At 44.0% G+C, this 12,703-nt stretch overlaps 1 protein-coding gene across 1 annotated transcript in view; it reads left to right on the top strand.

The window, feature by feature from the left end:
• CHAT (choline O-acetyltransferase) overlaps positions 1–11,562 on the top strand; it is a 61,790-nt gene extending 50,228 nt beyond the window's left edge. The window contains exons 12-14 of the mRNA XM_019502283.1: positions 936–998; positions 6,723–6,860; positions 10,130–11,562. Of these exons, the coding sequence (XP_019357828.1) occupies positions 936–998; positions 6,723–6,860; positions 10,130–10,399 (471 nt within the window). The 3' untranslated portion in view covers positions 10,400–11,562. The remainder of the gene's footprint in view (positions 1–935; positions 999–6,722; positions 6,861–10,129) is intronic.
• Positions 11,563–12,703: the final 1,141 nt, after the last annotated feature.

The raw sequence follows: 12,703 nt of genomic DNA, 5'->3' as shown, positions 1-12,703 counted from the left end.
CACACACACACACACACACACACACACAGAGTAACTCTTTGCTGTTTCAGGGTCTCTCAAAGCTACAACATCTGGCTAGAGATACAGCAGAGCAGCTAGGACTGATCACACAGCTTAAGTCTGACATTTGGCAGGAGCTGAAATTTACAATTCTGTAATCTGAGATGTGAAATAACTGTAAAGGTTATAAAGCAGCCTTGGAAATTTTCAGTTGCCATTTCACTCAGGGGAGCAATTTTCTTGACCAGGTAGTAAAATATAAATAGAGTTTTTCATTAACATCACTACTGTTGTTGTCATGATAAAGGATGCTAAAGGAGATTTAATGTTTGATCTGATAAAATTTCCAAGATGGTTTTGTAGGCTGGGTTAAATTGTGCTATTATTTTGCCTTTTAAAAATAGAATGGAAAAGCAATCCACATCTCCACCTACTGCAAACTTTACTAACTATACCACTAGTTACCACTAATTTGAGTACACATACTCAGGCTTTTTTTCACTTAATTTCTCCCAATCATGTTCTAGACTTGAGAAACTGGTTCTACTCCCTAAAAGGTTTCAGTGGTAAAGATTATTCTGCTTTTAAGTTTTTCTAAGTGTGCTGGCACTTATATAGAAGTATGGCTAAAGAAATTAGACCCATCAGGTCAGATGTTATGTTAGCTATTGGGCTGATAAAAACCATGGAAGTCAATAAAAAAAATCTATCCTTGGTTTCCATAGGTTCACATAATAAGGCAATATTATCAATCTTAATTCTGAACTACAGTACCCTTCTATTCATTCAGAGTGTTCACAGTAATATAGGTATTTAGGGATTGCCAGGGGAATTTGAGTGTACTTACTATTTGGTTGTTGGCTCATTACCAGTAGATGCTCCTTCATAAAGAGATTTTTCAATATTACCAATTTATGGTTCTTCTCTACCAACAGGATTCTGAGAAGATACAGCGATTTAAAGATGCAATCACAGCTCAAACTAATTACACTGTTTTGGTGAGTAAATTGTTGGTCTGCCTAACTAAGAACTAGCCAGTTTTAAAACAAAAAACACGCATGTAAGTACATAAGTTTCAAAACTTCAGATGTCTCTGAATATGGAGGTATCAGTGTCAGACTTAAGAAAGGTTTTCTTACTGTCTAGTCTATCCTCCAAAAAGACATCTGGTTCCATCTTCTACTATTTCCCTTCAATAAATACTTACCAGGATATAATATGGCGTAAGACTAGACAGTACTTCATAAGATAATGTTCTTTAGTTTACATTACATCATGACTTTTGGGTATTGTCACAGAAAATGGTATTGTGTATCTGAAATAAATCACAGACAAACTGTGATACTGAGTGGCATTTATAATATAGTAGCACCTGGAAACCCTAGTCATGGATAACAGAAAAACCAGCCCTGCCTCAAGGAACTTAAATAGAAGGACTCAGGTAGAGAGACGGATAGAACAGGGAAATAATGAAATAGCCATCTATTTCATTTCCTTTATTCAGCACAACATTCATTCATTCATTCATTCAAACCACTGCAAACCAGAACAGTAGCAATATCACCTGCCTTTATTAATTGCTGTTTGTTATCCACCACAAACATTAACCATGCTGACAACCAAGAGAGAAGGAAATGGGGCACTCTAAGATAATGGGCCAAGTAAATTTTAAGGGGTGTTGCAGGAAAGAAAAATGACCATTCATAAAGGTACTAGGTCTTGCCTTTCTGTAACTTCACACACACACGCGCGTGCGCGGCTGGAACGAGAGGTGCAAAATGCAGCTCACTCCAAAGTTCATGGGCATCTACATTCCAAGTTTGGGTTCATGTAAGTCTAACACACTGATAATAACTCTTTTAAAATTGGCTACTGGCATATATCCTTCATGGGAATTATGCGGCCTCCTCATCATGTGACATAACTAGATGGAGTAGCATTGGCCTCAGTGTTGTTGTATCCATGTTTCCCCTTAGGAATCTGTCCTTGATGGTGGAATGTATTCCAAAAGCTGATTGAGAATATATATGTTAAATAGTTATTAACAGCAAATAATGATTACCTGATTGTCCATCTTAATTACTGTTGTACAGTATGTGCTATACTATACAATAAAGAAGGGGATCTCCCAGTGAAGAAATCAGCTTACTAGGAAAACAGTTTCTGTTGATTATAAGTGAAGCAGCTCAGCCTTGGTAATAGTCCACCTCCCGTGTGTCAAGACAAAGCACTGACTTACGATACTAACAACTTACTCAAATCACTTACGAAATTAATCACTAATAACAAGTGGCTTTGATACAAAATTTACCACTCTTGGTTTTGCCTCAGTCTATTACAAATTTAATGTAAACTCTTGGCCATAATTATTGCTGATTACTACTTAACAATTCACCATTAATGGTTTTCCCAAAATTAAAATCAGTCTGAGGATGTGAGCAAGGAAGTATTCTTAAGTCTGGGGAATGGAGAGAGGGACAAGGAAGTATAGTTTTGTGGTTAAGACACTGTACTGTGATACAAGAAACAGGGGATCACCTTCATCCTAAACAATCTGCATGTTTTACCTCAAAGTAACTACACATAAGCTATGTCAAAGTTAAATCACAGGCAAGGAAGGATACTTTAAGTATACTGCAAGGTAATTTGCCATGGTCAAAGTCATACCCACCTTAGTATAGCTTGCACTAAACTGTGCCTAGTCTTTAGCTTAGACATGGCTTTTGAAACCTCTAAATAAAAAACAAAATAGCTTTTTAGCAGTGAAGACAAGTCACTAATACATAATCCTGTTATTAATTCTGTATCATAGTTCTCCAGCTGTAAAAAAAGGCATATAAATACCTCTTTCCCTCAACCAAGAGTCTGTCAATCTTCGTTTAGCTGAAAAATTTTCAGAACAGAAACTGTTTCTCATTGTGTGCATGCACACAGAGCGATCTATGTCAGTAGGGCCTCCGAACACTACCTCAACACAGATAAATAATGCCCCCCCCAAATTATCAAAACATGTTCAATAACTCATTTTCAGTCCCACAAAATTTTATGAAATTTAGGTCATAACTAAAGTTGCTTTGGAAATGTTATTTCTGGCTTCCCAGCCTTTTATGGAATTATAATTTCAGCCTCAACATTTAGCATACTTAAAAAATGAGGAAGGATTAATGTTGATACATTCTTAAAGATATTCTGGAATTTAACTTCAGATGTAAAAGAATTCCAATCACATTTCTATCACTTATGATTTCCTTTTTCATATGAACATTTAACTGATGTGCCTTTAAACTTTGGAAAAATCGGAGTGAATATTTACTGATTAAACTGTATATGTAGTAGAAATATAACAGCCCTGAAAAAAACCAAGAACCCTACCTCATAAAACAAACAGCGGTTTAGTGATTTTGTTTTCCCTTGCTAGGGCTTACCAGCAGCATTGCTATCTTAAATGTGGAGCCCTAAAATTCAATTTAGCACAGTTTTTTCTTGTGTGTTGACTCACAGTTTATTTCGTTAGCCTGTCTGGGTTGCTCTTCAGACACGACATTGATCTATGTTGCAAAAATGTCATTGCTAACAGCCTTATAAATCTTGTGTGATTGCAAAATATTTCCTTTGATCACCAAGTCAACTTCCCTCGATAGGAAAAACCAGGTAACCAGTACTGTGCTGTATGCTCCTTTTCCCTCCATCTCTGAACTGTGCACCCTAATGCACATATAGACCCCCTTACCAAAGAGTACGCTTTTTCTTATGACAAAGAGGGTTTTGTACTCCCCGGCCCTTGCATCATTCACCCACTCATATGTTACGACAATACTTCCCTTAAGAAGGAAAAAAAAATCTCACCTTTAAGTCCTGCCACTTTGCCTTCTTCCCGATTTCCTAGACTTTCCAGTCCTTGTGGCATCTATACCTCTTTGGCCATCAATTCTGATTGAAATGTTCTGCATCTAAATAATATATTCTTTCTATAGTACTTCAGATAGTCCATCAGTGACAAGCAGGGATCCTGGTTTTCTCCGGTTAAAAATTGCAAATTCTCTGATTAAAACCCCAAAATCTGTGATAAAAAATAAAGGCCCCCCACAGCCACCCCACCCAGCACTGCTGGTGATCTGCACTCACCCCCACAGTCTCAACAACCCTCCTAATGCCCCTTACAACAGCCCCCCAGACCCACAGACATGCAGACACAGACACTGACACCCACCCCAGCAGATAAGTGTGTGTGGGGGGAAAGGGCAGGGCAGGGGAAAGGGAAGGTACTGGGGGGTAGACTCTGCCCCTGTGCCCACTCCCAGGAGCAGGGCCAGGGGGTGAGGGCAGAGGTGCCACTCTGTGGGCCACACACATGCTGGACAGCCTGACAGGAGATTCACACACAGAGGCTGTCACCACAACTCTGTCACTGCGCCCTGCGCTACCATCCCATGGCCACCTGCATGGCTTTGTAGGTAAGTGGAGCAGAGTGCAGCAGCAGCAGTGCGGTGGCAACCACCGTGTGCAGGCCACATACGTGCCACCTGGCTGGGGGGTGAAACAGGGGGCTTGCATGCAGAGGCATGCAGAGGCTGCACAGTTCCATGGTGGTGTGGGGTGGTGGCAGCTGCATGCAGGCTGGGGGGGCTTTGTGGGCAACGGCTGCCACCATGGAGCCATGCCCTTCACCCCTGGATCCTAGAGGTAAGAGGGGCTTGGGGGTTGTGGAGCAGGGCTGGGGAAGATGGTTGGGGGCTGACAGAGTGGGGGGTGCTGCCATTGCAGCTGGAAGCAGGGCCAGAGGGTGAAGGCAGGGGTCATCGCTGGCACAGGCAGCCACACAGGTATGTGGCAGTGGCTGCCCATAATGGTGGTAATGGCCGCTGCCTCCATGGAGCCACGCCCGGAGCTGCGCAGCTGGCGGCAGCAGCGCAGGGTGGTGGTGGGGATGCCTGTGTGCCACCCAGCCACCACCATGCTGCCATAGCTGCCCAGCGGCTCACTGCACAGCTCTGGGCATGGCTCCGCAGCGGAAGCAGGAGGTTTTGTAGGCAGCAGCCATCACCACCATCACAGCCCTCCAGGTAAGCGGCAACAGCCACCACCTGCAAGCCCAAGCCCCCAACCCCACACCTCCATTCCTTGCCGTGGCTGCAAGCTGGCCATGAAGCTGTGCTCCAGCTACATGCCAGCCTTCCTCTCCCCCTCCCCTGGGCATGCGGCCGGGCGGCATGTGTGCAGCCCGCACATGGCAGGCACCACCACGCTGTGCCTCACATCGCTTGCCCACAAAGCCCACCCTGCAGAAGGGCACCCCTGTCTGCACTCCCTGGCCCTGCTTCCAGCTGTGATGTACTGTCTGGAGCCGGCAGCACCCTCCACTCCATCAGCCTCCAACCATCTTCCCCAGCCCTGCCCCACAGGCCCACTTACCTCCATGCTCCAGGGGCGAAGGGCAAGTCTGAGCCTGAGCCCAGCCTTGGCTGCCTCAGAGGCTGAGACCCCGCCTCCCCCCTCTCCCTCCCACTCCAGCCAGGGCAGGAGGTTTCCCACGCTTTTTGCAATTGGCTCTTGCAGGCTGGAGCTGTGCCAGCCTGCAAGAGCTCTTTGCAAAAGTGGAGAATCTGCGGATTTCTCTGCTAAAAGAGAAATCTGTGTTTTCTCCGATAAAAACAGGGAATCCGTGGTTTTCTCCATTTTTTTGTGGTAAACGGAAAACCCGGATCCCTGGTGATAAGTAATAGCAGTAGTGTAACTAGGGTGGGGCAAGCAGGGCACCAGCCCTGGATGCCAACTATGAGGGACACTACAATTGTCCCCCCATGTGTCTTTGCCACAGCTGGAGTAATCCTGAGCTGTCCCTGCCTGATCGTAGGAGCCAGGCAGGGTACCACCATGCCAAGCAGTATATCTTGGGGGCAGGTGGCAAATGGGGAGAGCAGAATGGTATCCCCCTAACCCAGGGAGCATTTGCCAGAGCAGGAGCAGCCTGTATGTATTGGAGGCGTGAGGGAGGAGTGAACTAGGCAACAGGGTCAGCTCCCAGCGCCAGAGTGGAGCTGAAGCTGCTACAGCAACAGCAGCAGTAGCTGAGGAAGGTAATCTTTCCTTTCCCCTCACCCATGTCTACTCCTTCACCCCATTTACAATGGCCGGCATACCCCTGTGCTTCCAACCCTCTCCTGCCCCTGGTGCTCAGTGAGCTGACTGTACCTCTGAGTAACAGGGTTCTGGTTCCACATTAAGTCTACACATTTACCACCATTGGATAGGATTCCAAAGCATTTTTTGATGGTGTAGCTTGTTTGGATCACTACCTGGGCACTTGTTCCCAGGGGATACGATACACATTACATACAGAATGGTTGAAAAGAGTGTTTGTTATGGTACTGTAGAGTTAACATTTTGGATGTGTGATCAGAACCTTGGCAAAACCAAATTGCTGGCCCTAACAGAATCCAACCAAGACTCACAGTATGCTGCAGGGTGGTGGCCAGAGGCATAGCAAGACAGCTCTGCGCCAGGGTAACCACAATGCATGAGCAGCAGGGACTGCAGGGGCCAATTGCTGCGCTGCAGTCAGCTGTCACTGTGGTGGTGGCAACTATATTCTGAGTGATTTTAAAATACCTTCAGGACATTATTCTACACAAACCAAGGTTCTTATCTCTAACCAAGGGAAATCATAGCAACAGCTGAGCACGTTGTCAGTTTAAACTTGTTTTCTGTTCTATTGTGCATAGGCTATTACTGGAATGGCAATAGACAATCATTTGTTAGGGCTAAGAGAAATGGCACGGGAACACTTCAAGGAACTGCCAGAGATATTTACAGATGAGACATATTTGACAAGCAATCGATTTATCCTTTCAACCAGCCAGGTAAGTGTTACAAATTCACTAATCTTGCTATACCAAGACTCCCTGTTAGAGAGCTAATTCATTTATAGCCAGCTGATTTTATAGATCACAATGGAAATGGCAGCTTTGAAACAACTTGAGGGTGGTATGAATAGCTGTGAAACATTTTCATTACCTGATTTTCATTACCAAATATTTTTCCATAACCAAATTTACATAACAAAAAATGGCTGAATTTTCACTTCTCTCTATCCCAAAGCTTTCCCTGACTGAAGCCTAATACTGAACACAAGAGCAAAAAAAAGTATATAAGAGCCTTGTGCTTCCATTCCTTCCACACTAAGTACTCCCTTATGCCATGCCCTTTTAAAGGCATCAGCTCCACTGAGAATTTTTTCTTCCACTGACAACACTGGCACCAAGCAAGATATACTACTGCTGTGAAGGAAGAAAAGCCAGGAAGCATGGGCAAATAATAGCAGCTGCATTTGAAATATTGGGGCCAGGGCCAGCATAAGTTTCACAAGGCTTTATAAACTCTACGAATATGTATGAAACCCTGTTTAATCTTTCCTCATCTAAAAATGTTCCTACTTCCACGCTCTTAAGCCAACACTAGCAGCCTGTTAAATGACTGGGACATTCCCTGTATACCTGTTTATGAAGAGTTAATTTATAATCCCTAATAGAGATCAAATGGGCAATTCCACCAAATAATAAATAATGAAAAAGGCAGCAGTACAGAATCATATTCAAGAGCTTTAATTAGAAATTGAGAGGAAAACTGGGCAAGATAACCACTAGAAATAATAATGAGGCTATTAGATCTCCATAACTGTTGGACACATATGTAAAGGAACCATGCAACCACACAGCTAACGTAGGCCAAGGCCACCATTGGCTCTGTCTGTCCACCGTATACAAACTACATAAACAAGAACAGAAAATGAAGCGTATATGAAGTTCTAGTATCATATAGTTGCCTGCATCCTTCAGCTGTAGACTGTAAGTGTCAGACATGCAAGTTCTGATCTGCAAGTCAGCACTTAATTTACAGACAGCACACAGCATAATTAAATGATCAACAGTCACTAGTTCCTAGGCTGAGCATTTTGAACAATATAGCTATCCATACAGGAGTCAACATAAATTGAAAATTAAATATTTCACCACATATAGTATCAGCTTTAATTAAATTAGAAAAAAATTCCTAACAATTAATTTACTGAAATGCTGCTTCAACCTTATAGATCTGTGAGTGTGCAATAAAAAGGTCTGATAATATTGTGATGTAGCATAAAACCTTAATAAGTAATTTGATCTTGTCCTAATGTTTGTGGGCTTTCAGACATGAGTGAATGTAACCAGAATACCACTGCATAAATTCTCCAAGAAACCATCCATGAGCAAAGAATGCTTCTGAATAGCTGTATGGCCTTCGGCTGTTGCACAGCAAATTTATCTGACAATTCTATGACTCTATTAGCAGGACTCTAATGGCTTGTTCTACACCATTAAAAAGCCAAATGTCATTTCTGAAGGCCCATGTACACAAAGTCTGAAATATATAAATCTCAAACAAATCTTAAATTTTCTTCTGTAGAAATGTCATAATTATATTGAAATTGTAATAGAAACTCAGTTTCAACTAATAGCTGAATGCATTAAAATGCAGTTTTTATGTGAACTCTCAATATTAAAAGTTAAGAACTGTGCAAATATTATATAGCTGATTAAACACTTAATATTACAAGTTTAAATTAACCATAAGGTAAGGAATTGCATGCAGTCCTAGTAACTAATAGCCACTGGGGCTTCATTACAGTTAGAAATTTGGGGGGTTAGGTCAAGTTAAAAATGGCCTCCTGATTTAAGTCAGTACTTAGATAGATGCCAAGAGCCTGATCTAAGGTAAGTCAGGGTATGGGGAAGGACAGGCAGGATTGGGGCAGCATGGGGGGTGTGGGGAAGTCCATAGGGGAGTTGGTACAATGAGAGATGCTCTCCATTCCTGCCAAAATCTCTCTGCCCACCCCCACCCCTGCCCCATCATCCCCTGATGCTCCCAGTCCCACAAATCACTCCCGGGGCAAAGTCTACCAGTATTCACCAGTGTCGGGAGCCTAACGAAAATAAGGCAACATGGGGGGAGGGGCAGGCAGATGGGAGGGGTTGGTAGGATCTCTCTCCTCCCAACCACAAGCTATTTTTAGACCTCCAACCCCAGACAAACAGCAACCCCCAGCCAACCAACCGCCCCTGATCTTTCCCCCCACACTTACTATGATCAGCTCCCCACACCAGTCCTTTGAACCAGTCCCAACCAGCCCCACCCCAGACTCAGGAGGCACCAGTCACCCCTGGGAGGGAGGGAGGTTCTGGGGTTTCCCCAGGTTCCCTGTGGGGGGTGCATTGGAACGCCCCCAAAGTGGGCCCAAAGTGAAGGGCTCCAATCCACCCACTCAAAAGCTGGGGAGCATCCTCCAGCATGATTTCGCTCTGTTCCCTTCTCCCCCTTCCATTCTGAAAACAGTGCTGGGGGCAGGGCTGAACTGTGTCAGTCTAAACCTATGCCCAGCACACACAGACACAAGTTAATGAAGGTGGTCTTCTTTGGAATGCCTTCATCTGAACCCTCCTGTAATGAGGATTCAGATTGTCACAGGATTGGGCCCCTTTAAAATGCTCCACAGTTGTGCACTTGTCATGGTTGTAGAGCACTTCAAGGGCCAAATCAGGCAAAAATTGTCACTTCTGTCTGCTCATTTAGTGTACCTCCATGGTAGGGGTTAATTAGATCAGTTCAGCCATTTTTGACCATTCTAACCTACCTGGAACTTCTGCACAGTTCATACTTAGATCAACCTAACTAGGGATGTTAGTGTAAGACTCACACATGGGCAAACTAAGTTAGATTGGGTGGAAATTTTTAACATGACTTAACCTCCCCCTAACCTCCCTTAACATCGGTACCTACCTTAAAGGTCTGCGTAAAATGAGAGAATAAATGAAATTGCAGTCTCATATTGAAGCCAGTTTTCAAACAGAGCAAATTACATCCAATTTGTGCATGGAAATTAATATACAGAATCTTATAGACATAACTGGTTTATCTGCCAAAACGCCAGTTGTTGTCTCCAGCTCTAGGATCTGGACTTCCCTTTCAAACAGTAGTTGGTAAGGGAATCTGCTGTTTAAAGTATTTGTGGCTTTTTCACATTTTTCTTTACTATCAGCTAAATTACTTCAAGGGCAATTATGAATTTTTTCCCCTCTCTCTCCACAACCAGGTTCCAACCACAATGGAAACGTTCTGCTGTTATGGGCCTGTAGTTCCCAATGGTTATGGTGCATGTTATAACCCACAGCCAGAGCATATATTATTCTGCATCTCAAGTTTTAAAGGCTGTAGAGAGACCTCCTCAGTCACATTTGCTAAAGCTGTGGAAGAAAGTCTCATTGAAATAAGAGATCTGTGCAACAAGTGCAACTCTGCTGTAGCAAAACCACTGGCTAAACAAGAAACTGCTGCAAAATGTCATAATGACCATAAGCGCTAACCGTCCATGTGACCTGAACTGTTTCCTTTCCCCTGCCCTGCAATTATTTATGAAGCTATTACCAGAAACATTTCATTGTAGAAGAAAAACATGTTTTATTTTGGGTATGGATGCTGCTAACATTTATCTAGAAAATAAGCTAGAAAAGCGCTGAAGTTTCCAGTTTTTGCCCAATAATCAGCAATAAGGTTTGGTTTGATTAGCTTAACAGAAGATAACAATAATATGGATACATGCTGGACCATCACTTCTTTTCTATCAAATATCTAATGAGTTTAACTGTTTTAGTATAGGACCAGAATTAAGCATCAAAATTGTGACACCAAGACACTCTGAAGGGTAGTATTTCTTAGCAAATCTAACAGATTCATGCATAGTCTTGCAGGTTTTGCATATAAGCAAAAACAAGTTCCTGTATGTTTTTTCACCACCGAGTGCTACATGCAATATGCTATTGAGTGAGTGCTGTTAAACCTTTAAAATTTTGCTTTTGCTAAGTACTTAACATTACCAAGGTATTCTCTATGTACAGGGAATATCATTAGCCGTGGTAATGTTGCCTGCTTCCAAAAGCAAAATGGTATGGGTTTTTTTTAATGGCGACTGATGTTTAGTTTTATAAGCACCCACAAATTTGAAGTAAATTCTGAAAGATGCCTTGAAAGATGAATAATATTGCCTTGGCTCCTGTTCATACATGCTGCAAAAGCAGCATTAACCTATATTTAAACCCAAGTACTACATCATCAAATAACTGTTACTAGTAAAAGCCAAAGTAGTAACTGACATTTGCATTGAGTTCTACACTGAGAGCAGAATATCTTTTGCCCTAAATTAATTTCCTTCATTATATCCTTCTATAACTAGGTGATATTCAGCCCTTTGTGCCCAGCATAAGGCCTGCAAATCTTTTATTTCCACCTTTTTCTCTACACAGGGATGATTCACTGTGACTAGCAAGAGTCATATACAAACTTAAGAAATTAGAGTGCTGCAAAAAAAGCAAACATTTAGAGGTGCTGTGCAAGATGAGGTAGTCCCCATTATATGAACTACAGACATGCTCAAAGTTTGAGAGTACATATCAGTCATTGCAGCTTCTGATCATCCCATGTTTTCTTTTCTTATTTTATTTACTATTAAGGTTACCATATTTCCAGTTCCAAAAAAGAGGCCACCTGTTGAGGGGACACCTCACTCCCAACCCACAGCCCCCTGGGGCCCTGCCAGTGCCTCTGACTCCCAACCGGCAGCCCTCCATCCCTGCTGCTGCCCCTCACTCCCGAACCACCCACAGACCCCTGGCCCTGCCAGTGCCCCTCACTCCTAACCCACAATTCCCTGTCCCTCCAGGCCATGCTGGTGCCACTCACTCCTGATGCACAGCCCCCTGCTCCCTGCAATCCTGGGAAGCTGCCCCCTTCCCAACCAGGCCAGAGCAGGGTGACTCTGATTCATGTGGGTGGCAGCAGGAGGGAAGAGGAGGGGAAGCCTGTGACACCCCCTGCCCTGGGGTGGGGCTCTCACACTACGCTAGGCAGTCTGGCCATGCCTGTCCCTGCCACCTGGGCAGCGTCTCCTGGCTGCTCTACCTCTGCAAGCACAGGTACCAGCCCTGGTGCTACAAGCCCAGACACAGATCTCCCCACTGCCCCCACTAGCCGAATGGGCAGGCACATCCCCTCCTCCCTCCTACCCTGCTGCAACCCCAGTGCTGCCAGGCTCTACTCCCCCGTCCCCCAACCCCTCTACACACCCCCACAACACACACCCCTCAGGCAGCCCCCATGCCCTAGCTCACCAACCTCTGTCCCCCACAGACTTTCTATCAATTTGGCTTGGCAGCAGCCATTCTGATCCCTCTCTATTTGCTTTTCTCCCTACCTTCCTTCTAAGTTTCATTATTCTTCTTTCTGACTGAACGATACAGCTGTGTCTGGAAACGTTTGATCCTGAATGTTAGGACCTACTCCAGCTCCCACAGGAGTCAATTGCACAGCACAGGTGTAATTAGGCAGCAGGGTCATTTTCCAGGTTTTGCTTAGTTCAGAGGTTGTCAGTGGTAAGTGTAGACATTTTGGGGCTTTTTTGCAGAAGAAAAATGGCTCTTCTTCAAGTTACACTGGTTTTCAATGAAGAAGATCTATCTCTTGGGCTGCACATGCAGCCACTCAAAACCTGTTAGGCAGCTATTGATAGCCTGCCCCCTTACCAGGCAGGGGAGAGGACAGGCTGTCAGGTAATAGGCTCCTCTAAGGGCAAGGATGGCTCAGGAAGAGGCTCTCTAGTCTCCCTTGGCTGGAG

This window comes from Gavialis gangeticus, unplaced genomic scaffold, assembly GCF_001723915.1.
Source record: "Gavialis gangeticus isolate Ggan-Ray unplaced genomic scaffold, GavGan_comp1, whole genome shotgun sequence".
In the NCBI taxonomy this organism is placed as follows: Eukaryota; Metazoa; Chordata; order Crocodylia; family Gavialidae; genus Gavialis; species Gavialis gangeticus.
Note: the sequence above shows the minus strand (reverse complement) of the source record. Positions and strands in the feature narration are given on the sequence as shown.